Source organism: Strix aluco, chromosome 9 (assembly GCF_031877795.1).
Source record: "Strix aluco isolate bStrAlu1 chromosome 9, bStrAlu1.hap1, whole genome shotgun sequence".
Taxonomy (NCBI): domain Eukaryota; kingdom Metazoa; phylum Chordata; class Aves; order Strigiformes; family Strigidae; genus Strix; species Strix aluco.
The window spans coordinates 5,517,144-5,541,148 of record NC_133939.1 but is presented as its reverse complement, the minus strand read 5'-3'; the positions used below and the strand labels follow the sequence as shown (position 1 = coordinate 5,541,148).

The 24,005-nt window shown below is 36.0% G+C and overlaps 1 protein-coding gene across 5 annotated transcripts in view; it reads left to right on the top strand.

The window, feature by feature from the left end:
- Positions 1-24,005, top strand: part of WDR33 (WD repeat domain 33) — a 72,551-nt gene that overhangs the window by 15,526 nt on the left and 33,020 nt on the right. For 3 of the 5 annotated variants that reach the window (XR_012624258.1, XM_074833571.1, XM_074833569.1), the window contains exons 2-7: positions 3,080-3,304; positions 5,180-5,248; positions 5,689-5,793; positions 6,415-6,510; positions 6,979-7,130; positions 8,897-8,994. Coding sequence is in view for 4 of the 5 variants with exons in the window: in XM_074833571.1 (XP_074689672.1) it covers positions 3,101-3,304; positions 5,180-5,248; positions 5,689-5,793; positions 6,415-6,510; positions 6,979-7,130; positions 8,897-8,994 (724 nt within the window). In the remaining variant the exon portion in view is untranslated. Of the gene's footprint in view, positions 1-3,079; positions 3,305-5,179; positions 5,249-5,688; positions 5,794-6,414; positions 6,511-6,978; positions 7,131-8,896; positions 8,995-9,344; positions 23,842-24,005 lie in introns of those variants that run through there. The other 2 variants (XM_074833570.1, XM_074833568.1) reach the window with 2 other exon arrangements.

Here is a 24,005-nt window from a genome sequence, read left to right as displayed (position 1 = left end):
GATAACTTACATCTTAAATGGGTATATTTGTCTGACTTGAGTAGAGGTGTTTGGAAAGAAATGCTCCTGTTTCTTCTAATAACCGATTCTGTACCAGAAAGCCCTTCACTTCTAAAGCTCCTTTGTTTGGAAACTTCACTCAGTGTGTGTATGCACACATCTATATGCATGTGCACATACTCTTTGTATATATCTAGTCATATATATATGACATAAGCAAACATGACTTGGGCATAAGGATATGTGGATAAAAGCATGATATTTGAGGCATTAGAAGAAAATTATCATGAGCAGCTGGGTAAACAAGAATTTTTTTGCAGAGTTTGTGACTGCAGGTAGGAGGCTTTTTGTGATAGAGACAGTGATCTCAGAAGTTGGAGAAAGAGGTTAGAACGAACAGAAACATAAACCCTTCATTTTCCTAATGCTGTGTCATCTCCCTTGTGGTGTTGTAGTTGTGATGTCACATAGTGTCTTGTCATAATCATGAACTTGGATGAAGAGGTGTAATTAACATGTTTAGGACTTTGGTCACCTTTTAAACAGTAGTTCTTGCTGATGTTGATTGCGTGTTAAGTGAATCTTGTGCTAATCTAAGCCAGACACTGCTTTTGATAGATTTAGGTATGTCCAATCTAAATGGATCCATATCATAGCTAATGCTTTCCTTATGTTAGTAATTGAATAATTTTCTTCATGAGATTTAGCTATCTGAAAGATGAGAATAAATTAATTGTTGCTTTGGAGTGTTTACATAAAAAAGCCTTTTTAGATAATGTTTTCTTGCAAATATATCTGATCAAAGTGTTTTTGAAGCTCCAGCATGAGTCTTTGCATTCTTGGTCTTGGTTCTTGACATTTATTTTTGCATTGCCTATAAGGGAGTACAGATGTGTAGCTTTGAAAAAAGCACTGTTTGGTACAGGAGTGTATATCTTTAGACTTGGGAGAGATTAGTACTGGAAATTTTCTCTATTTTTTTTTTTTTCCTGAGTAATGAATAAGCTTTAAAACTACACTTAAAAGACTTTATTAATGGACTTGTATGTTTAATGCCAGCTTGCTTTGCTTGTTTGAAGAAGCTGCTTTCTCTTTTTTGATATAAAAGCACTACTATCCTTTTAATTTCACCTTTGAGATTTAACACCTGAAATTTTCGGTACAACAGTTAACTACCTTCTGACGAGTTGTAAGAGAATCTGAGAGAGTGTTAGGGGTACTTGACATACTTCCTGCATGAGAAAGTCTGATACCTTTTTTTTGTTTGTTTCAGGCCAGCTTAATGTTGTAGTAATTGTGTTGTTACAGTGGTGTTAGGGATGTGGCAGAATTTGGAGGCAGACATTGTGTCTTATTAGACCACGTGGTATTGGGCAGCTTTCAAGCAAATGAGCCTTTCGGCCACAAGATGAAGGTTTATTTATTTGAAAGATGGTGTCTCTTTCCAGTTACACAATTTGGTCTAATAAAAGATGCTACTTCTGCCAAAGATCTTAAATTTCTGTACTTCATTTAAGGAAACATGCTGTTTTAGTTTGGACTTGTTTGTCTTGAATGGAGAAGAGTTGCAGTGGCTATAGTTGTTTTTCCCCCTTGTACATTAGTTGTTTGTGTCGCTAACAGCCAGGTGTCATAGATGGCTTGTTTGATGGCTGGCCTGACACACTTTCAGTAGGCAGTGGGAAGGAGCCTGTGATTTCTCGGTTTGCAAAGCCTGTGAAGGTTAATCCCTGCCCTGTGCCAGCAAACTGTCTGATATTTAAAGGGCAACCTGCTCCTTGTAGTTATAAGAACCTCTTAAAAAGAATCAAGCTATGCACTACTTTTAAACTTTCTGTGTCCAGCATTGCATTTCTATCTTAGCTTTATTTTGCTGTTCAAAAAATGGAAACATTTTTCAATTATTTGGACCCAAAAAAGCGAGATAAAATTTTAAGACTGGCAGTTGAAACAACTTTCCAACTCTTTCAAATTGAGGCTATGAGTATTTTGACTAAATAGGAAAGTACGTTAATGAATTTATATACAGATTATTTCAACTTGTTAAAAAAGATCTACCCATTTTATTTCCATTCTTTTTATTAAATGCACTTTGACTCTGTAAACACTTTAGCCTTCATGGAAAGGAGGGTTTCTCATACTTTTTGCATTCCCTTGATGACAGTGCCAGTTTGTTTTGGTTTAAAATTTTTTTCAAACTACAAGTTCAGGATTGGGGGGAGTACGAGTTGAAAATTAAGCTTGAGTTTACCCTGGTTCAGAGTGTGTCACTGCTTAGTCTGAAGTTAGTATATACTTTAAAGACAGTGTATTTTGTACTTTTCATCTGTGAAGAGGTTGCTATGATCTCATCATTTAAGGGTTTTACAGACTGAAAAACTAGATTTTTAGACTCATTTCCCTCTGTTAGAAAAAAATCTGAGTATTGAATTTTTTTTTTCTCCTGCCCCTCACATTTTCTTAATGTTCCCAATGGGTCTTGGTGGGGGGAAGTGTTATTCAGTTACATTTATCAAATATTGATAAATATGTAATTAATTTATTTTGTGATAATGGAATTGAAAGTATGCCTACAGGTATTATGTGATCTGTGGTGTATTTACTATAAATTATGTAAAGGGAATGTAATTCTATTTTTCAGGTCCTAGACTAAGGTTTTGAGGCAGTCCTTTAAAACTTTTTTTCTTGTTAGTAGTTAAATTCATTTGTAAATAATGTTGTGTTTTCTGTTGTTGACTGAATCTGAAATATCTTCTGTTGAGGGGTCTTACCATTTCTTGCTGAGGACATTCTTTTCCTGCACAGTTCCGGTGTAGGGATGATAATGCAAACTTTATAGTGATCTGCTTCAATATTCCTCTTGATAGAGAACCAAGTACTTAACTACTTTAATGCCAGTGTTACATGGCACAGGGGAAGAATAATAATTTTTTGAAGGAACCTGCAAATATTTCTTCCCCATAAACAGTTCTTTATGAAGTTGTTGTTCATCTTTGTAAACTTCAGTTAGTGGTGATACTAATGCCAGATTTTTGTCATCATTATGTAGTAATAGTAACCTAGTGTTTCACTTTTTCAGTCTTTCAGAAACAAGATAGCCATGGCCACAGAAATTGGCTCCCCGCCCCGATTTTTCCATATGCCGAGGTTCCAGCACCAGGCGCCTCGGCAGTTGTTCTACAAAAGACCTGATTTTGCACAGCAGCAAGCAATGCAACAGCTTACTTTTGATGGAAAACGGATGAGAAAAGCTGTGAACAGAAAGACCATAGACTACAATCCCTCTGTAATTAAGTATCTGGAGGTTAGTTAATTTTCTGGTTTTCTTTGAAAAACTCTTTTTCCTTCCTGAAATTTGTGATCGTGCTTTTCAGTGTCCATAGAGGAGTCTGGAATACGGGGAGATCTACTGCTGCACTTTCAAACTAAATGACAAATGCTTGTAAATTTGGTATAGTATGAATACAAAGGGGTTTGATCCTTGGTAATAAAACTACATGTATACACAGCAGATTTTGTAGTTTGTGTAAACACTAATTTTTATTCTGTCTTGGAATTCCAACTTGGAGTGCAATTGAGTGTTTTGTGTGATCTGACTTTTCAAAGAACATAAAAACTCATAAATAATTGTTCTTATTTTTGTTTTGAAATAGAAATTTCTCAAAATGTGAAATAAACCATTACCCCTTCTCCTCCAAAACCAGTGCACTATAAAAATGTTTTCTCATCATTCTACTATATAGCACTGCAATTTGCACTGTGGTCCCTGAAAGTCCCTTTCTGATACATGTTAATATGTTAATAGATACAGAACAGCTTAAATGAAGTTTTGTTGAAGAAATGTTTCTGTAAAAATGCCTATTTAGCTTTCCTGATAGGGTGGTATTAATTTCTTAGGAAATACAACTGTATGATCAAGATTTACAGTACAGGTACTGGGTATTAGCTCAGAAGAAATAGAATCAAATCTGTAAATACAGTAATTGTTGGTATCTCAACAGAAACATTGCAAAAACATCATGAAATTAATTTGATCTGCTGTGGCCAGCGCATGATTGTAGCTTGTAGGGGTCAACAGTTGGAAAGTTTTCTGAATAATAAATTGAAATTATCTTCTAAGATCTCTTTAAACACTGAACATTTAAAACATATTGTTATATTTTAGGAATGCTCCAAAAAAGATTCTATTAGTAATGGACTAGTTCTAAAAAAGTAATTTTAGTAGTTTGGGACCTTTTTTATTGTGTCAGAAACAAGCACCCTCAAACTTCTGTTTATGAAAACAAAACAAAAAAATCAGATCTGTGTGTTTTGGATGCTTGCACAAAATAAGGATATACCAGAATTCCATTTCAGTCCCAGCTTCAATACTACTGATTTAAGTTGATATGGTTCTATAAAAAATGAGAGAAGTGATTTATCTGTAATTTGCTCTTGGCTTAAGAAATTCTAGCAAGCTGTAGTAGTGTATGCTGGAGATGTTTTACCCAGAATTTTAGCTTATGTTTCTAATACGTACACAGCTTCAAACCAGTAAAGTCTACAGCACGAAGCTGAAATAATTTCATTCTTAATTCATGTCAAGTGTTTTTGAAATGGTTGTGTTTGACAGCTCACAAAGTTTAACTAATTGAAGGCATTTTTATCCCTTGGTCTTCTAAGTTTTATCCGTTTGAATGCATTGTTATCTTTATGCTTCAGCCAGAAGCTTCCTTTTTAGCTCATGTCGCTGTGTGGGATTTCATGTAGAGTTCATCAGCGTAGCTCCTAATGGTGTAAATGCTTATCCTGAACATAAAGCTTTTGAAATGATTGAACGTGCTTCTTGTAGAGTACCTATTAGCCTGGGCAGCAAAGTACCAATCATCTTTGTTACAGTGATGTGGCTTATTACATAGGACTACTCCTTTCATATTGTTAGAACGCAATTTTAAATGAGCTGCTTTAGCCTGATGAAATTAAGACTTCAAACATTATTGAATCTTTTGCTTATGCTGTACAAATTCTGCAAGTTTCCTGAGACCAAAGTCTTTTAACTGAGTTTGTTCTAAAATCCTTGGAGTGCTTTGGAATTTCCCTAACAGGCTGTCAATGTGTTCCTTATTTTCTCACGTTTAACAATGAAGTATAGTGGTGGTATGAACCAGGAATGAATAAAGAGTTGTTTTCTTCTTTCCAGAATAGAGTATGGCAGAGAGACCAGCGAGATATGCGAGCAATCCAGCCTGATGCAGGATATTATAATGACGTAAGTAAAATCTTTCTATTCCCTGATGTTCTGTGGATAAAATTTGTCCAGAAAATCAGAAGGATTCTGCCTGTCAGCTGAGGTTATCTTTTTGTCCACAAGAGGCCTTAAAGATATGAATGGTATCTTCACTCTACATTATCTTATTCTGTTGGAATCCATGTCCACCAAGAGAACCTGAAGTTGGATAGGCTTTTAATTTTTGGACATAAGAACTCATAATGCACTGAGCTTGCAAAGCTGCTCTTGAAGATGCTGTTCTGGATGTTTGAATTGGTAAATCATGCAGACTTTTTGATCACTTTGGCTGACTTACTTGTGATAATATTCCTGCAAATGAAAAACTCTCTTTTCCAGAAATGGGTGTTCAGAATGTATGCTTTTCTTGCAGTTTCTGGTTAGAAATGTCATTACTAAATCTTCTGTTTCTTCTTTCATAGTTGGTCCCTCCTATAGGAATGCTGAACAACCCTATGAATGCTGTAACAACAAAATTCGTTCGGACATCTACTAATAAAGTAAAATGCCCAGTGTTTGTTGTCAGGGTGAGTATAGTGTTCAGTTTCCTTAGTTGTATTGTCTTAATTTTTAAATTAGAGTGATATTCCTAACTGAAGAAAGAAACAAGATAACAGTTAAAGCATTTCCTGATAAAGCTAGCATGTGGAATGTGTGGACTACTATGTCTAGTCTTTCTGTGAAGGGTTTTAGGAAATTAAATGCTAAGGTCTAAGTACAAAATAATTGTTACTCTTCTTTTCATTTTTCTTCATTTGGGGGAACTAATATGTCTTGACTCGCAGGAAAAAAAGCAATTTGGTCTCTGTGCTGTTTGACTCTTAGAGCATCTTTTAACAACTTTTCGCGATGTCAGCAGTATTATTTAATATGGATATTGTGTGCTAGAAATGTATTGGTGCCAATAAGATGTTTCTGACTAGATTTTTTTCCTTGCTTTTACACTGGGCTTTGTTCTGTTGTTACAAAAGCCAAAAGCCCTCTGGCACAGTTCTGCATTTTTGTCTATCTTGTATCCTCTAGAAAGTCTTTTAGTAAATCCTAGTTCTGCAGACTTCCCTGGAAGAAGCTTATGATTTATTTGGAGGATTGTGAAGAAATATTTGAATGTTATATTTGCACAGTTTAGTTAAATTTTTCTTTTGCAGTGGACTCCTGAGGGGAGACGCTTGGTCACTGGTGCATCTAGTGGAGAGTTCACTTTATGGAATGGACTGACTTTCAATTTTGAGACAATATTGCAGGTAAATTCATCTGTCAAGATTTCTGTATATTTTCTTGAGGTCTCGGAGCATGTTTTGGGAACACCTCTTCACCCTGCTCATCATGGGTCTAAGTGTGGTAATGGGACCCTTAAAGGTGTTTTATTTTTCTGTTCTGCTCTGACCATGTGTCAGACTGTGGCTATAGGCAGTTCATTTAAAGCTTCTCATTCCATCTCCATATGCTATACTAACTGTTCTCAAGAACATACTGAGTATTTGTAATAATAAACACTTTTGAAACAAAATGCAAATACTCTTTATTATTTAGAAGACCATTGTATACAGAGTAAGGGAATTTTTTTTCCATGTTAACATCTTGAATCTAATTAGATCATCATTGTTTTAATTTCTTTGTTGCAGCTGTTAAGTAGGAACTTTATTAAGTTTTTGTGTGGGTCAGATAGTATTTGAACATGTTTGCTAGAAGTTTTGTTTCTGAATTTACAGGCTCACGACAGCCCTGTAAGGGCTATGACTTGGTCACACAATGATATGTGGATGCTGACAGCAGACCACGGGGGATATGTGAAATACTGGCAGTCCAACATGAACAACGTCAAGATGTTCCAGGCACATAAGGAGGCGATTAGAGAGGCCAGGTTTATACACAATATACCATTTTCTGTAGTACCTATTGCCATGATTAGACTGTTCTCTAAGTGTATTCTGGGTGCAGAAATGCATGGGTTCTGTCAGATTCTGGGAAACTTCCTGCACCACATAAACACAATATTTTCTTTTGTTTCCACATTCTCACCGTTTTGCTGGCACCTTTCTGAATTAGTATTGTCCCAGTATCCGCCTCTGCAATATGTTAGAGATGTATTTGTCTGCCGCATTTTGCACTGGTATTCTTTTCATTTTTATATGGTGACGATGTGTATCAGTTATTCCTTTTTATACGCACTGTGTAAGACAACAATTTCATTCCAAATAAAGAATTCAGTCTTTAATAATCTAACTGAATAAAATATAAAGCCTTCAGAAATAAAACACCTGCATAGTTCTCACAAAATAATAAAACGCTAAATAAAGTGAAGAACTGCTTGGCTTGGTGAAGCCAAGACTTCCAGTAATACTAAATACCCACGCAGACTGCCACATACAGAAGTCTAATGTTAATACTGAATGGGTTCTTCAAGCCTGAAACTGTAAGCAAGCCATTGAAAAGAAGACTGTAGGATATTCTCTTGGTTCAGTGTTGATGCCTCAGTTGTGCAAATGTCTATTTATATAAAAAAATGGAATCTAAAGTGATACTACCAGTAAGATGTAAATGAAGGATGTTTCTAAAGCCAAACCTGCACATAATCTTTAGTAAGATATGGAAATGTTTTTAAAGTAAGCCTGAAGAGAAGCTGCAGATCCAAAGTGAAGCTAAAGCAGTGTTTCTTCGGGTTCAGGTGCTGGCCCTTGGTGATAAAGGTTCACTGCCACAAAACCACTTTCCACTAAAGTCACCATTTTTCTTTGGTAGGGTGCAGCATTTTCAGCCAGAGTTTGGTTATGAGAAGTGCTTACATTGGATTCAGTTACTGTCTGACTATCATGACTATACACTGAATTTCTCTACTATTTTAAGCCCTTTCCTGATCATAAAGATCTAGGATTTCACGAGGGCTCCCTCATGGTATTTCACTGCACCAGAAAGGAAGTGAGTGCCTGTCAGTTGCTGGAGATGCTCTGGCCCTAATCACATGGCTAAATAACTCCTTGCTTTTCCAGTGACTTCCATCAAGTGATATTGACTGCTCAATCTGAAAGCTGCTTCTGTGTCTGTAGGATTCTTTTCATGGTGTTGATGGGGTGTAATAAGAGGGATTTTTTCCAAATTACTTTTACAATAAGTGGTACACTTGTTTTGTATACAATTTTTTCAACAGTTAATCCAAGTAGCATTTTCCTGTGACCAGCTTTCCCTTATTTTTGCTTCTCTGCTGCAAAGCACCTGTGGCTGAAGAGGAGTTTTTTCCTAAGAACTGTTCTCCCGTGCTTCTACACAGTGTCACTTTCTTATGGTATTACCAAACATGAAAATCTAGGGTGACAGTTACCAAATCATACTGATGTTGCTTCTCATCCTGCAGAGAAGGCGCTACCGTGTGCAGTCATAGGTAGGAAGGTGCTAAGAATAAATTCCGGATTTTTTCCTCATTTGACAGGGGACTGCTATGCAATAGTAATCCTATGCTAAATTCATGTCTTGTGATGAAGTGTCATTTGGCAGGCACTGTATTCAGTCCCCATGTTCAAATGCATCCTTCAGTGTATAACACATTACAGTATAATTTTGCCCTGTCTGAGAAGCATAGATAATCTGTTAAATGCTGACTTCTTTCCCCTGCTGTGTGTCTTCATGTAACAGTTTCTCACCCACGGATAATAAATTTGCTACATGCTCTGACGACGGCACTGTTAGAATCTGGGACTTTCTACGTTGCCATGAGGAGAGAATTCTTCGAGGTATGTGTACCAAAAGTACTGATTGGGGTATTTCAAGAGGGGGAAAAACCTTTTTTAACTAGGTGTTCACAATACAGAAGTATCAGCTTGTCTACATTTTTGTATTACCTCCCTGTCTTAAATCCTCCAAACAAGTTTTTGTTTGGCTGCTGCTATAGGTGCTTTATAATATTCGAATAGGCTGCAGTTCACAATGGCATTACTCTGTTTACTGTCCACTTAAGCTCAAAACAGTGGAGGTGGAAGTGAGGACGTTTTTCCTACTGCTAATGTTGGTAGAAGCTGTTTCTGGATCAGGAATACATTTATCTTTCTCCAAAGCTTAATCTTTGTGACCACTTTTACTTCAGAACACACATCTTCATGCAGAGGATTCCATTCTTTTCATGGGAGTGCCTTCCATTGATTTCTTCAGAGGCAAGGTAGTTACTTTTTCTCAGTCCTTAAGAGGAGAGCATCTAGATAGAGGAAACAACTAAATTTTGACCACATCATGCGTAGCACATGCAAATAATTCTAGCTTTGGTTCAGTAGTTTTCTGTCCAACATCTGCATATGCTAACTTCTGGTGCCTTTCCATTGGCCTTGTTGAGCTTTCTCCTTCGCTTGCTGCAGTGTTATTGAGCAATAACAATAGCTTCTGACAACTATTCCTTTCTTGCACAAGATGTCAAAGATACATCATTTAATAGGAGACTATATTAAAGACTGCCATGAGATTGGGGGTTGTAGGCATGCAGATAAACTGCAAAGAAGAAGGTATGCAATAAAAACATGGGATTTCAGTGCTTTCCTAAGCTAAGGATTTTTCTTTTTTAAAATCATGCTTCCAACTTGGACTGGCATTACGTGTTTTATGAAGTAGTTCTTCCTGTTTCTCTTGACTCTTAAGCTCTCTTCTTATTTTACTAACGCATTACGTTTAAACACCACTACTTTGAAAAGACATTGGGCTCCAGCATTTTTGCAACGATGATATTCTAACAGAATTTGTGCATAGACATTATGGTAGATGTGTTCTTTGCAGGAGCTGCCAAGCAAATTTCTAGGCTATATCATTTACACCTGTTATTCTGGAAGGACCCAGATTTGGGACTGTTTTGCTTGATGCTTTACAAAAGAAATCATTCTGCACTAAACACATTCTATACCCTCCTCCAGGTTTGTACTAACTACTTATTTAAACTGTGTAGAGGAAATAAGGATTGTCTTCGTGCAGAGTTGTCAAGGTTATAAAAATCCCTCCAACTCTTCTACATTCTTTTAATGTTCTGCATAAAGTAGGAGTAAAACACTTAATTTAGACCACAGAGAACAGAACTTGCATTACATTTCCTTCTGTTACCTTGTGTACTTGAACATTGTGACTATATCTCAAATAGAATTATGCTTTAATTTATTGTAGTTATACATCTCGGTATACAATTTTTGGTTTGCAGAATAGCTCTGTAAAGAATATTTTTGCTTCTACTTATATGATGTACCCACAATACACTTGGAAATATTTTGAAAACTTGTTTCTCTGGATAAAATAGGACATGGCAGATTATTCCTTGTTTCTGTTGTCAGATAGGCAAAAAAACCCACCAACAAACACCCCCCCCCAACCCCCCCCCAAAAACAAACACACCACCAAAAATTCCCCCCCTGCCCCCAAACCAGAAATAATACCCATAACCCTGAGTGTTGGGAGTAGGAGAATGTTTCTGCAAAACATGCAAGTTTGATATGGTTTTGGTCCCTAGCACTATTGTTAAATATGATCAGAAGACAAATTTGAAAGAGTAATGGGTAATACTTAGGTAGCTTTCCTGGTGGAAAATACTAGCTTTCATTTTGTTATTTGGATTTTAGAGCTTATGGCTTTAGTAAACTGATCTTCAGCTTTTTGCTTCTCTACATGCATTCTGCATTCTGCTTTTACATATTTAGGAGTGTGACCTGTAATACTTCGCTTAGTATAGCCTTCAAAATACCTTCAAAACTCATGCCATTACAGTTAGTGATCTGTAAATTAAAATTATTGTGGCACTTCATCAAAAATATATTTCATTATGTAGAAGAAGTGTTTAGATCAAATACCATGCTAAGGAATAATTTTTATTTCCTACTTTCACAAACCATGCTTAAGCTATTCTGGTTAATACTGATGCTGTGAAGTTGAAGGGACTCTACACTCTAGTCTTAAATCCAAAGCTTTTCTTAGTGTGTTAAGGTATTCTTTAGGTTATCACACTGAATTTTTATAAAGTCAAATTAAACTCTCCTTTTACAGCCAGGTGTGTTCATAAAAATGATTATCACTCACAGGGATACAATATCAATATGTCATTATCCCTACTGATTTTTCAGTAATAAATTAAAGAGCATATTTTTAAAAACAGACTTGAGGACTTTAATGCTAAGGAATGTTTTTAAAGCAGTTCTATAAAGAACATTAAAGGTACTGGGATAAGCTTTGCTGATATAGAAAGGACAACTCAGTGGACTTGTTACAGATGCCTTTGCACTGGAATGCACTAATGCTTATTTCTATTATTTGATGAAATGGTTCTCTTTACCTAAAACTGGTCTGAAGGAACAGTTCTAGTCCTGCCTTCAAAGAGGATTGGAAAAAACAAACTGAAAGTGGTACATTACATGGGACAACTTCCTAAGGTTTTGCTGGAGTTCTTTCAGCTGTCTACAGTAGACTACACAATTTTTTCAGCAGTTAAAGCCATGAATACATGGGCTGTGTAAGAAACACTTATTAACTGTGTCCAGCTTCCTTCTAGTTTGTCAAAAGGAAAATAAACAAGACACCCTGTTTTGCTTTTCATACATAATGCCAGTAGTTCTGGATTTTTTTTCTTTAATATGGCTGAGTCCCTTTGCTGCCCAGCTTTTCACAGATTTATGTTGCTTTGCTGCTATGTCTGCCATCATGGCTTTCCACAGCATAGTAGGTGGAGTTTAGGTGTTTTGTTAGAAGTATGTGCAAATTTATCAGTCTCCTTTTTAATACTGCAAAGAAATAAATAGGATTTAAATTTTCCATTTCTTGGGGAACCATCTTTAAGTAATTAATCTTCAAATGAAATATCTTGGAAGAACTTGAAGGTGAGGGAAATGGCATTGTCATAATCACTTATCTGCTTGCTTTCCCTCAGCCGGAATACTGTCTGTCTTGAAGTAAAGGTGCTGTCCTCTGAATTCTGCACTGGTAGTTTCTGGCCTATGTTAATCGCTGTAATGTTACCATCTTGATGGTGGTAACAAGTACAGTTTGGTGTACTTGCTAAAATACACTGGTAGGAATACAACTGATGTTAAAAATGTTTTTGTTATTATAACAAGACACGGAAAACGGTCAGTAGTATAGCAATATGCTGTTTTCATGTCAATAATCTTTACTCTTAAAGGCATTTCCAATAATGGCATTTATATCAAAACACTATCAGGTCTTTAGTCTAAACAGTTGCAGTGAAGTTGCAGGACTCATGTAAACAAACCCCATTTCTGTAAGAAAGCACACTGATGGCTTTTAATAATGCTAATTACATCTAGGGGAAAAATGTATGCAGTAAAAGCTTGATGTCCCTTTATTTCTATTGAGAAATTAACGTTATCTGTGATTTGACTGGTGACTGTGAATCTCTGAGTATTGGGTCTGTGCTAATGTGTCCCTGAGAACATTTTGGGTAGATCATTATGAAACACATGATTCCTTCATTATTCCCAGCATGAAATCATGGGTTAGGGGGCTACAAACACGTTTCAGTATTGTCAATTCCACTGTCCTTCCTTCCTTCTTCCTTTCACAATCACACACAAAATCCAGTAGAAATGTGTGCTTGGGAGGACTGTAAGGTTTTCATTCTGAAATCTAGATGAGCTGTTTGTTCCCAGGATTTCAAAGGTTGCCTGGCTTAAGTAGGTCTTTTGGGGAGGGTGACTTTACCCAGCTCTCTGAAGGACAGTAATCCAGGATTTGGTAAAATATTTTATAGATAAGTTTTTCTATTTTCTGGCTGTAAAATAGAGCAATACACTAAATTACCTTCTAGCCAACAAGGTAGATTTGCAAAAGATTTTTCTTATCCTAACTTGAACAGTTAAAACCAATCATGATTCCTTTACATTCTGTCTGGATTTAATATTTGCAGTTTATAACAATATAATTTCTTACTAATACAGATTTACTCATTATGAGAATTTTTTGCCTGTCTTTAACATTGTTCTGCCTGGAATTTCCTGTTCCTGCATAACACCAGTGCAAAAACTCATCACCTACAAAATAACATGTATGTATGTACATGCATGCAGAAGTCACAGCAATCACAGTAAACTTACTTTTCATCTGCTCACAAGTTCTGGAAAAGTGTCTCCACAGTTAATCATCCTGAAATAACGGGAGAACTTTTTATTTCTTCCTGCCTTCCTTCTTCTCCATTTCTGGATCTTCATTAGCAAAAAAAAATACCATGAAGTGTCTTTAGTTATTTAAATTTATTGTATGGTTTGTGTACGCTGCACTTTCTGCCTGAAAGTGAAGCATCTCTTCAAAGTTTTTGATACCCGGTTTCTCAGTCAAATAGCAAATCCTGTACTTAAATTTAGAGAAAATGTGTTCAGCAGTTAAAAGGAACCTGAGAACCAGAACTACATCTTCAGTTTGATCCTTCACTTTTAAACATACTTAGTAGCTAGCTCTTAGCCTTCAAAGCAGGTAGCTTCTAAAACTGTTACCTTTTCCTGGAATGGAATTGAACTCTATATTGGATAATTTAAAAGAAAAAAAAAATCCTAATGTTGCTGTTTCTGGTTTTCTTCCCTTTACGTGAGGTTTTTCTTTTGTTTTCTTTGACTCAGTAGGGAGAGAAAACCCAGCAAATTCAAGCAATGCATGTATGTTCATACAGTGTTTCTTGTAAGGAGACGTAGTGTTTAAACCTTCAGTTTTTCATGGGGGCTTGCTGCTTTGTACTGTTAGAATTTCAGGTATATCTGATATGTCTTTTAGTCTACTGATGCATCCCTACACGAATGGATATTAGAAGTATGTTTCCTCAGAACAGAAGCCTGAGGTGAGATGAGACCTGACTGATATTGGCACAAACCATATCTAGAGAAGGAACGTCCTTGAATTTTTGAACTTAAAAAAGGCAACCTGTTTTGAAATGTTAGTACTGAATCAGTCAAATCTTCTCTGTTGGTGGGTTTTCCTATGCCACCTTATGTTGCAGGTCTCTGATCTTCATTAATCTTCATTGCCAAAGCAAAGTTTGGAATGGGAAAGAGGGATAAGTTGTAGCGAAATCTTTTGAGGTACAGTTGCGCTCTAAATGGTTGAGCATCAAACTTTCCATGTGTTTTAGATACAAGAAACGTTAGGGAACTCTCTGGGATGTTAACATCGAATCTGTGAGGGTTTTTTTTTTCTTCACAAACAGTTCAGATCACTTGCACTATCAGTTATGCAGGAGCTCTTTTGTTCTGCTGTATGTGCTGCGCCAGCCCTGATGCTGCTGCTTTGGGGTTGCATGTGCATGCATGGAGGACTCTTTACACAGCCTCATACACCTTTTTCATCTCATTAGGAAACCTCTCTGTTGCCTTTGTGATAATAAGAGTTAGAAATATATATACATTGTATACAGTTTCCATCTTCATATATGGAAGTTATGCAAAATATATTTTCCTAACATCTTTCTCTACACTTTTTCCAAAGTAACACCAAGGACTTGGAGTGTGATATACACACCTTTCTAAGCTCATAAATAACCCCAGTCATTGGTGCTTGTTCGGGTGGTGGGTATAACCTACGTTAGATGTGAAGAATCCAATCTCTTGCTTGAAGCTACTAAAAGATGTTCAGGTGTCATCTAGCAACTCAGTTTTATTCCTGAATATGATGTTCAAGGCCAAGAATCTTGGTTTTCTCTGTATAGCAAACTTTATTAGAGGTAGACTTTGTTAAAATATCCAATTCTACTTGCGTTAAATACAGAAATCTGTCTGGGAGTTGAGAAACTTCCTGCTGTGTTGACTTATATCAGGTTCCTATTTGTGAAGTATTCTGGATTGGACAAAATTTTATTTGATCAACTATACTTGAGGTCCTTGGTTTCTGTGATTAAAAGGTGATGATTAGGAGGTAGCTTCGTGATGCCTTTGCTCTACTCCCTAAAACCATGCCAGAAGAATTAGAGGGTATTGAAGACTGCTCTTGGAGCTGGTTGCATCTGATAGCCTGAAAGCATTTGGTTTATATTGCAGTTCAGCTCTGAGTAGCGTTAAAGTACAGCATACTAAGTCTTAGAGTTCTGTTTCTCATCTAGAGTCCAGTGTTTTAAAAATCCTGAAAAGTTAATAACAAAGAATACATAGAATTCTCAAAGAATGGATAAAAGAGACCGTGAGAGATGAGCCACAACACCATGCTATAAAAAAAGCTATACCGGACACTTCTGTCAACGCTTTTCATGAGACAAGAATGAAGAGGCACTGTGCAAGAATGAGATTATTTCAGATCCAATTTTTAAATCACTTTTCCTTCCTAAAAATTGTTCTGCAGCTGAAAGTTATATAATCCCTCACATTGAGTCCAAGGGCAAATTTTACATTAAAAAGGCTAATATATGCAGTAAATCTATTTTGTTAAGCTTGGGGAATATTGAGAAATGCCAGTGTTTCACAGGACAGCAAGCTCTTAGTGCTGCCGAAATACATGATACTTCTTCAAGAAGTTTTATGATTGCATCATTAGGATTTCTTGCATCTGCTTCTTTTTGTGTGTTTTGACAGTTGCAAGGAGTAGATAAATACTGAACTAGGTGAAACCTTTTTTACAGTTTGTTAGTATAAATACTTCAGTGGCGAGAACTTTCATCTGTTGTGACTACATACAGAAGTAAACATAATATGGCACAATGCTTTGCATAGTGGTCAGGATTCACCTACGGTGAGACCCATTGATGCAGCAGTGAGCTTTGTCCTCAAGCCCTGCTCATTGCTGAGAAAGAAAAATACTATTTTAAGTGGATTATGTTGATACTAATAAAAAAATTTCTGAACTACAGAGGCATTTAAATACTGATGCAAAGATGATACCGGTACAGGTGTAATTGTTGAAAAGGATGCAGGTTGTTTGCATTAAGGATAGTGGCTTCCTGGTATCTGCTCACCAATATTTGTCATATCAAAGATTCTCAATGGAAACAAAATCATCTGGAGTTAGTCTTATACAAGTTATGTTAGTAACTCCTCTGATAAAATCTTACATGGATAAGTACTCAGAATTGGGCACTTCATTTATTTATATTTTTATGGAATCTTTTGCCTGACATACCATTTTCTACTAGAGTGTAACTATAGAAATATGCTATTTCAGAATAAATGGCAGGAGTCTTCAAAAAACACAAACCACAATTCCCTGGTGAAAATAATCCGTGTCAGTTCTCAGTCCTTAGAAACTTTCCTTGCAGGCTTCTTGACTCTGCTTTTCCTTTGAGTCTTTTTTTTTTCTTTTCATATCCTGTAGTTACTGTACTAAAAGCTTCTGTGCATCTAGGTAAGCATAGACTTTGCAAAGCATTTGATTTATTCTTTTGCCTCCTTTCAATTCTGCATACTCAAATTATTAGTTCTATTATAGTATGTTAGCTCTGAGTGATATTCTGGCTTTAGTAGTGAGACAGTTTGCATCAAGTTTTATCATATGAATAACGTTGCAGTTTTCATACTTAAGATTACAAGTTCATGTGGACAGCTGGGCCCTGAGAGATGGAGAGATAGTCTGCAAATATTGTCCCTAAAATTCAGTGTCTTTTTTTTCTTCTCCCATACCTGCCTGGCCTTACATTCTCATGAGAAAGCTAGTCCCGCTCATCACACATTGTATTTGTAGGAGGACACAGAGTCAAAAGAGGAACTGGGGAATGTGCTGAAATGGGATTGTATAGCAGACCAGGAGAAAGGGATAAATAAAAATCCTGAAAAAAAAATGGAGGAAAGGTGGCTGGAAATGAAGATAGATGAGAGGAAAGTGTGGAGGCTGTGTCAGTATGAAAAAACTTAATAAAACAACAGCTGGTGTTAGGATTGAGAAAAGATAGTGGCAGTGTGAGCAAGGAGATTAGAATGGTGGTGGAAACTAACAGGAGTTATGCTCCTGGCATTGTGGGGATGAATCAGGGCAAACTCAGTTGCTGGAGCAGCCAGAGAAGAGGCTGGGTTTTTATGGCTGAATGACACTCAGACACAAGCAGACAGTATATAATCTACCAAATGTGTGTGTCTATATATTGCGTGTGTGGAAATGTGTAATAATAATACCCCCGTACATACACAGATTTTTTTTCCCTAATCTCTCTTAAATTTTATGTTCTATGTCATGACTCTTAGAGACTCAAGGAGTTTGAGAAGAGTTAGGAACAGATTCTGTACTCATTCAGAAGATGAGTATAGAGTGCTATTTTAGTGAGCGAATGATGCCGTCATTCCTACTGTAACTAGGAGAAAGCTGTCTCTACCGGTCGATTAAAACTCCTTATGTTTTTTAATAGTCCCTAAGAAGCAATGTGGATCTTCCCCCCCCCACACCAAGTTTTGTCAATTTAACAGCTCGAAAACTGAAATATCTAGTAGTTGCTCTTCAGACCCAAGGCTAGCTCTGGATTGCTTCCGTTGAGAATATAATCAAGGCACGTATGTGCTGCATGCTTCCGCAAAAAGAGGTTAGTTAGATTAAGCATGCACATGTAATCCCACGTGTAATCAAGATTTCTTTTCAAAGTACAGTGCCAGAACTTTCCAAGTGACTGATACTCATTTCACAGTGAAAATACAAACCGCCATTTAATTTTGCTGCTCACAGATAAAGGCTTTTTGTTGAAAATAAAACACTTTTCAAGGGAAGACTTTTTGATTCTTACTGTTGAAAGTATATGTGTGTGTTGCAGGGAGAATAACTGTCTTGGCAGTTTTATAAATCCTATTTTATAGAGGAAAGGATTTTTACACTCTTTTTTTAAATTAAGAAATGATTGGGCTGTTAAGTGTCTTAGCTTCAAAGAAGCACAGCTATAAGCATCAGAAGTACAGCTATATAGGAGAAAACTACCACTTTTCAAAGTATTTTTATCTTATAAAAAGTTTCACAGACTAAGTTTAACATTTCTTCCATCCCAGACAGTTTGGATTACTATTTGTAATTATTATCTCAGTGGAAGCATCTGATATTTCTAGTTCTTCAAGACACTATTTGGATACATCGCACAATCTGTCAAGTTCTGGCTTGTGTTGAACAATTTAAAGCATGGGTTACGTGTCTTTTCTAAAAATGCAGTATTAATATTTGTCATACTGTGTATAAATTTCTTTTGCTCCAGTAAAGATATATAAGTAGGTAGACCTATTCCAGATATAACTACAGCCACATAAAGAAGTGGTTGTATCACTTCAGTATAATTTTCTGGTGTAGACAAGGCAAGGACTGCAAGTATCTTGCATATATTGTCTTTGAAGACAGAAAATTATCTTTTAACTGGTTTTGACCCTTCACAGAAATGGTGTGTGGACCTTTGCTCCCCAAAGTAAGCTTTTAAAGGGAACTTATAATGGCTATTTAAATATGAGCCTGACCTGAGAAACTGAAAGTTGACTGTAACAGGACTGGAATACATGCTTCTACCAAGCCTCCGAGATATGAGAGGGTAAACTTAAAATTTCCATTCAGAAAAGCTGAAGAATATGTTCCCTTGGCTGCTTAAAATGGGGTAAAACAGTATCTTTCAGTAAAAAGCAAACCCAGCTTTCCAGTGTGTGCTGGCAGATGCACCTTTTCTACTGTATGTGCAATAGCTTTTTTCTTTGCTTTTTTATTTAGAATGATGGAGCATGAAAATATTTTAAATATTATATTAAAATCTCACTTTTGAAACTTCTGTCATTTTATAAAACCTTCCTCTAGAAAGTGTCATAACACCTGATAAATTACTAGATTAACTGTAGTTATTCTAGCCCTCAAACAAGAAGTAGGATGAACCGATGAAAGAATGTAGCTCAGGACCCACTCTATTATTAGTAGTACATATTAGGGAAAATCAAGTCTAAATATTTATACAATACTTTTACATTTGAACTTCTCTTTAGAGCTGTTGTCTTTCTCTCTTTCCAAGATGATCCTATTCTGCTTTATTTTTGTGTGAAGATTTAAGGAAGGAGTAGCTCTGATAAGTATTTGCCATCCTCAGATTGAGAATTTGCATAGTAAGACTTTAACATTCTTCCTTGCTTAACACAAGGCCTAATGCTCCTTGAGAACTATGTTTCATCAAAGCTGGAGGTTCTTCATGGCTTTATAAATAATCAGTACACATAAGGATTAAAAAAAATCTGAGATCTTCTTTCAATTCAATGAAGAGCTGATTTCCCACCCCCCCCAACTTTCCATGGGAGAAACTTGTCCTGAGATGGAGCATAGAGTTTCAGAGGAAAGTAAAATTCTCCTTTGAAAGGGGAATTTTCATGATTCTTTTGTATCTCGATATACATAGCACAAATTGATGTATAAATGGTATTTACAGGTAAGTAATTTCCCACTTAAGTACTACTGGGAATCCCCAGAAGTTTGAGTTCAAACTCATTTGATGTTCCAGGTATGTTGCCATTAGAAAAATAATTATTATGATAAAGTTAAAAGCTCTAAAAAAGAAAATTTTAGTTTAGCTCCTTCTCTAGTCCAGTGGAAAACACATTGAAAATGCCATTTTTACTGGGAGATGGAGGGTATCATTTTCAGGTTGGTTTTTTTTTAAGCTCTTCTCTTACTAGTGTGGTAGAAGAGTGTGAGAGTTCTGCTTAATTTTAGATATTGTGCAGTCTCTGTCCTTGGAGATTTTCAAAATAAAAATGGATAAACCCATGAGCAGCCTTATCTGATGTAATAGCTTTGAGCAGGAGGTTGAACAAGAGACCTCTGAGGTTCCTTCCAACCCGACTTATCCTGTGATCTTACAATACTGAATTTCCCTGTTTTGCCAAAGGGGAAACAAAGGAACAAAAAGTCCTAGTGATGTAATTTTTAGTTACCTTCAACTGTACACCAGCATGTATGACATAAGGAACTGACCTTCAAAAGACTGTATCAAAAATTCTTGGGTTTTTTTAGTTTGTTTTTCTTCCAGCTTTTAACATGCTTGAGAAAATGCACACTATGTATTTGGATGGGAAAGCTTTGTTAATGTTTAGTGGAAGTCTTTCCAGAGATGATAAATGTTTGGTCATTCCATAGTGTTCCACAAGCAATGAAAATTTGTTGTAAATGAGATGGAAGATGCGATAGCATGCTGTCAGCATCTCCTAAGCTCCTTCTGATTATGTAGTAACAGGTAGAAAGACTATCTCTCTATATTGGTGTACATATATATGCAATTGTTACATATGCATATATAATTTCAGTCAGTCTCTATAAGTATAAAGCTATTATGGTACCCAGTGACACATTTTATGGACACAATATTAGTTTGCTGCATTCTTGATAGTTTCAAAATTATGCAGTCCAGAAATAGATGGTGCAGGTAGTGTTGTAAAGCTCTAAAGCACATGCATAATTAAAATAGATTGAAAATGTTTGCTAAAAAAGAAAAAAGTAATTTAGGTAGCTGCTTTATGCCTTAAACTGAAGCAGCCTAGGTTTGTCCATCTGTTTTGTCATTACTGTTCTTGGAGGTGCATTTCTCTAGACCATGTTTGTAAATCCTCCAGAGGAGCCATAAGTAGACCTGGTTTAGCAAACATCAACCTTTATGTCTAGATGAAATGGGTATTAAGAGATTTCTTTTTTTTTTCCCCCAAGCAAAAGCTGGTCTACATAGTGTACTTCATTGCTCATGCCCACACCTATCCCAGGTCTTGACTAACGTTTATGTCTAAACCCAAATTATTTAATTTTCAAGTTTAAGCATATTAACAGAAGACTGCACAATATTAAATACAATTTTGAGACTGCAGTTATCTTAAAAAATATATATTTGAATTTGTCTTGTCTTGAAATAAGCTACTTTTCAAGCACTTGACGAGTCCAAGACAGATTCTGGTGTTTTTACTACAGATGAGTTTAGAAAGGAATAACAACACATTTCGAAATGTGTAGACATAATTCCTCCTTCTGAATTGTAATTAATCAGTAGTAAGAACAGTTGCACATGCAAAATGCTACCTGGACAGCTATCAAGTATACTTGTATATAGCATAGTTAAAAGATCTAAAAATTGTTAGCAAGATGTCTCAATTTTCTAAAGTTTGACTAGGTCTGCAGCTTGATATGGTGCAGTGTGTTACTGCTTGCTGTTTGTGCCTGATCAAGAAGAATCCTGCCTTTTCTTTACATCTGCCTTCTGCTCTTTCTTATCCATGCATAATTTGTAGGCAGAAATAATGTTTTTAATTAGATCAGCTGATATAGTTAGAAAAAAGGGTTGGGTTTTGTTGGTTTCGTTTGTTTTTTTAAAAAAAGCCACACCAACCTGTCTTAAGGACACAAACTTGCTTATTTTAGGTCACCTGATATAGCTGGATAATAAGATGCCTTTTTCCTACAGATCTTGCTTTATGCTCCTAAAGCCTTCAAGAGCAATTACTTTTTTGTTTCCCTAGCAGGAACTCCACCTACTTAAAATGCATTTATAAGGTGTTCTCTATTTGGCGATACATATATTCTCAAAATCAGTTTGACTAGTTTGCTGAATCTAGTGATTAGGAATATTAATAATGTTGACAAATATGGCTATCTGTGGATCACCCTTCTCCTTTTGGAAGTCCCTGTTCTGCAGAGACTTAGAAGTAGGCGTATGGTATTAAGACGAGGAATGTAAAAAGCTAAATTCACTCAGACAATTATTTTATTACAATAAATTGATTTATACTCTGCAGTTGTATTCTGGAGATCTTTGGGCAAAGGTAGGTTCTCTTTCACACTATTCCCAGCTTATCAGGAATATCCTTTGCTTCCAAAGGAATGGAGAAAAAAATTATCGTTCCAATCACCTGCATAAGCATGTTAGATTTGTCATTACTGTAGTATGTATTGGAGTTGCTGACAATTTCAAACAGGGCTTTTATAAAAATGAATTAGAAATTTTAATGCTAGTATTAAACTTTAGAATTTCTGTGTTCACATTACGAAACGAACGCTGGAGGCTTTAAATAGCAGGTGCAATCCTGCCAGCCATTTTTGTAGTGATGTAACTACTGCTTCCTGTCTGAGAAAAACATCCTGCTTGTTTAAAGGCTTCTTCACATGCTGCGTGCTTCTCTCCCACTTTGCCATTTTCTTTTCCCTGCGTCATGGAATTCTTCAAGGAATATACACTCTCCCTCCCTAAGAGCACTTACTATGTATGTTTTGGTCTACAGTTTTTCACCATGAGGATGTCTGTTCCTAGTAAGTCTGGATGCAAATACTGGCAATTAAGTCTGTGTTTTGCACAATGATTGAAGTTGCATTAGTTTCTGCAGAACTCTGTCTTATCAGGTGTCATTGCTGCAATATATGTAGCAAACCATAGCACTTTACTGAAACTCAAAGAAAGTTCAAAATAATGGTGTTTTATTCCACAGAAATTATTTACTAGGAATACCCAACGTTACTTTTACCCCATTGTACAATATTTTATTGACCAAAGTAATAACTTTTATCCAATAGAATGTTGGTATGTGAATATTTCTTTTAACTTCTTTGCAAGATGTCAAAATGCAAGTAAGGAATAGGCATGAGACAAGTTTTTCCTGAAAAATACTTAGAAGCAGCAATTATCGCAAGTATCTAACAAACACAGTTTAGAAGTGGCATTTGAAAATGAACAATTTGAGGAATTTTAACTAGAACTTAATTTGACTTTTACTTTGAAGTGCTGTATTAAAAATCTTAGAAATTAATGTTGAATTTACTAGATTTGAAGAATATCAGAATATTGTTCCTGACATGTCTATTCTTTGTCATCCTTGCACAGAAAAGAGGACTCAAGCTTAGGAGTGAAAAGCGAATTAATTTTTCAGTTTATTACAGCCCATGGCTCTTTGATGCCAGTTACTGTGAACTGGACATCTGCATGGTAGCAACCAGTAACCCTGCCGATTTAGGTAACATGTTCTACTGACAAGATGTTGTGTGATAATTCTAGTTCCAATCAGTCTGAATAAATTATCTGGTAGTGAAAAGCGGTAAATTGCACTAATCTAGAAAATGTATCCCTCACAAAAAGAAGCTTCTCTTCCTTCATGCAGTAGCAGAAAAGACTTCATGAATCTGTATGATAGATAGATAAATCAGGCTTTTGCAAAAGTTTTAGTAGTTTTTAAATAAAAGTTTACTTGTTTGTACATGATAGTGGGAATAGCGGTTTTGCTGCTGATTTTGCCATAGAATGTATCTGTCATGCATACTGCATCTCACTGTAGATGTCATGTAAAACCCCTAGTGTTTTCTTTTCTGTGAAAGATGCATCGATACAAAGGTACAGCCAGCCTCATTGATGTGCTGTCTTGAGGAGATTAGGGTACTGCTGATGGAGTACAAATGATTAATGCCCAGTCTTCAATAGATGAAGAATCTGTTATTCTTAAAGCCAGGTGTTTCTCAGCCTGCTGTACCTTTTTCTCCAATGTAGTGCTTTTGTCACAGTTGATCACGTTCATGATACATTGACGCCTGTAAAACTGCATCTTCTAGCAGCAGATAATTCACAAGGGAGTTATGTATTCCAAAAATAGAGACTAGTCTAATGAAGGTGTATTCTGTGTACTAAAGCAATAACTGTATTTTAACTTGCACTGCAAATAAACTGTTGACATGGGATTGTACCTGTTAAAGCTTCCTTTTTTTTGTTAATTTTTAAGGTTAAAAAATGCACTTTGCTCCCCAATACAGGGATACTGTATTAACAAAAATATTAAAAATCAAAATGTAAATTTGGCAGAACTGTTATCTTGCATCATTTTGCCAACAAATATATTTTTGTTTTTTT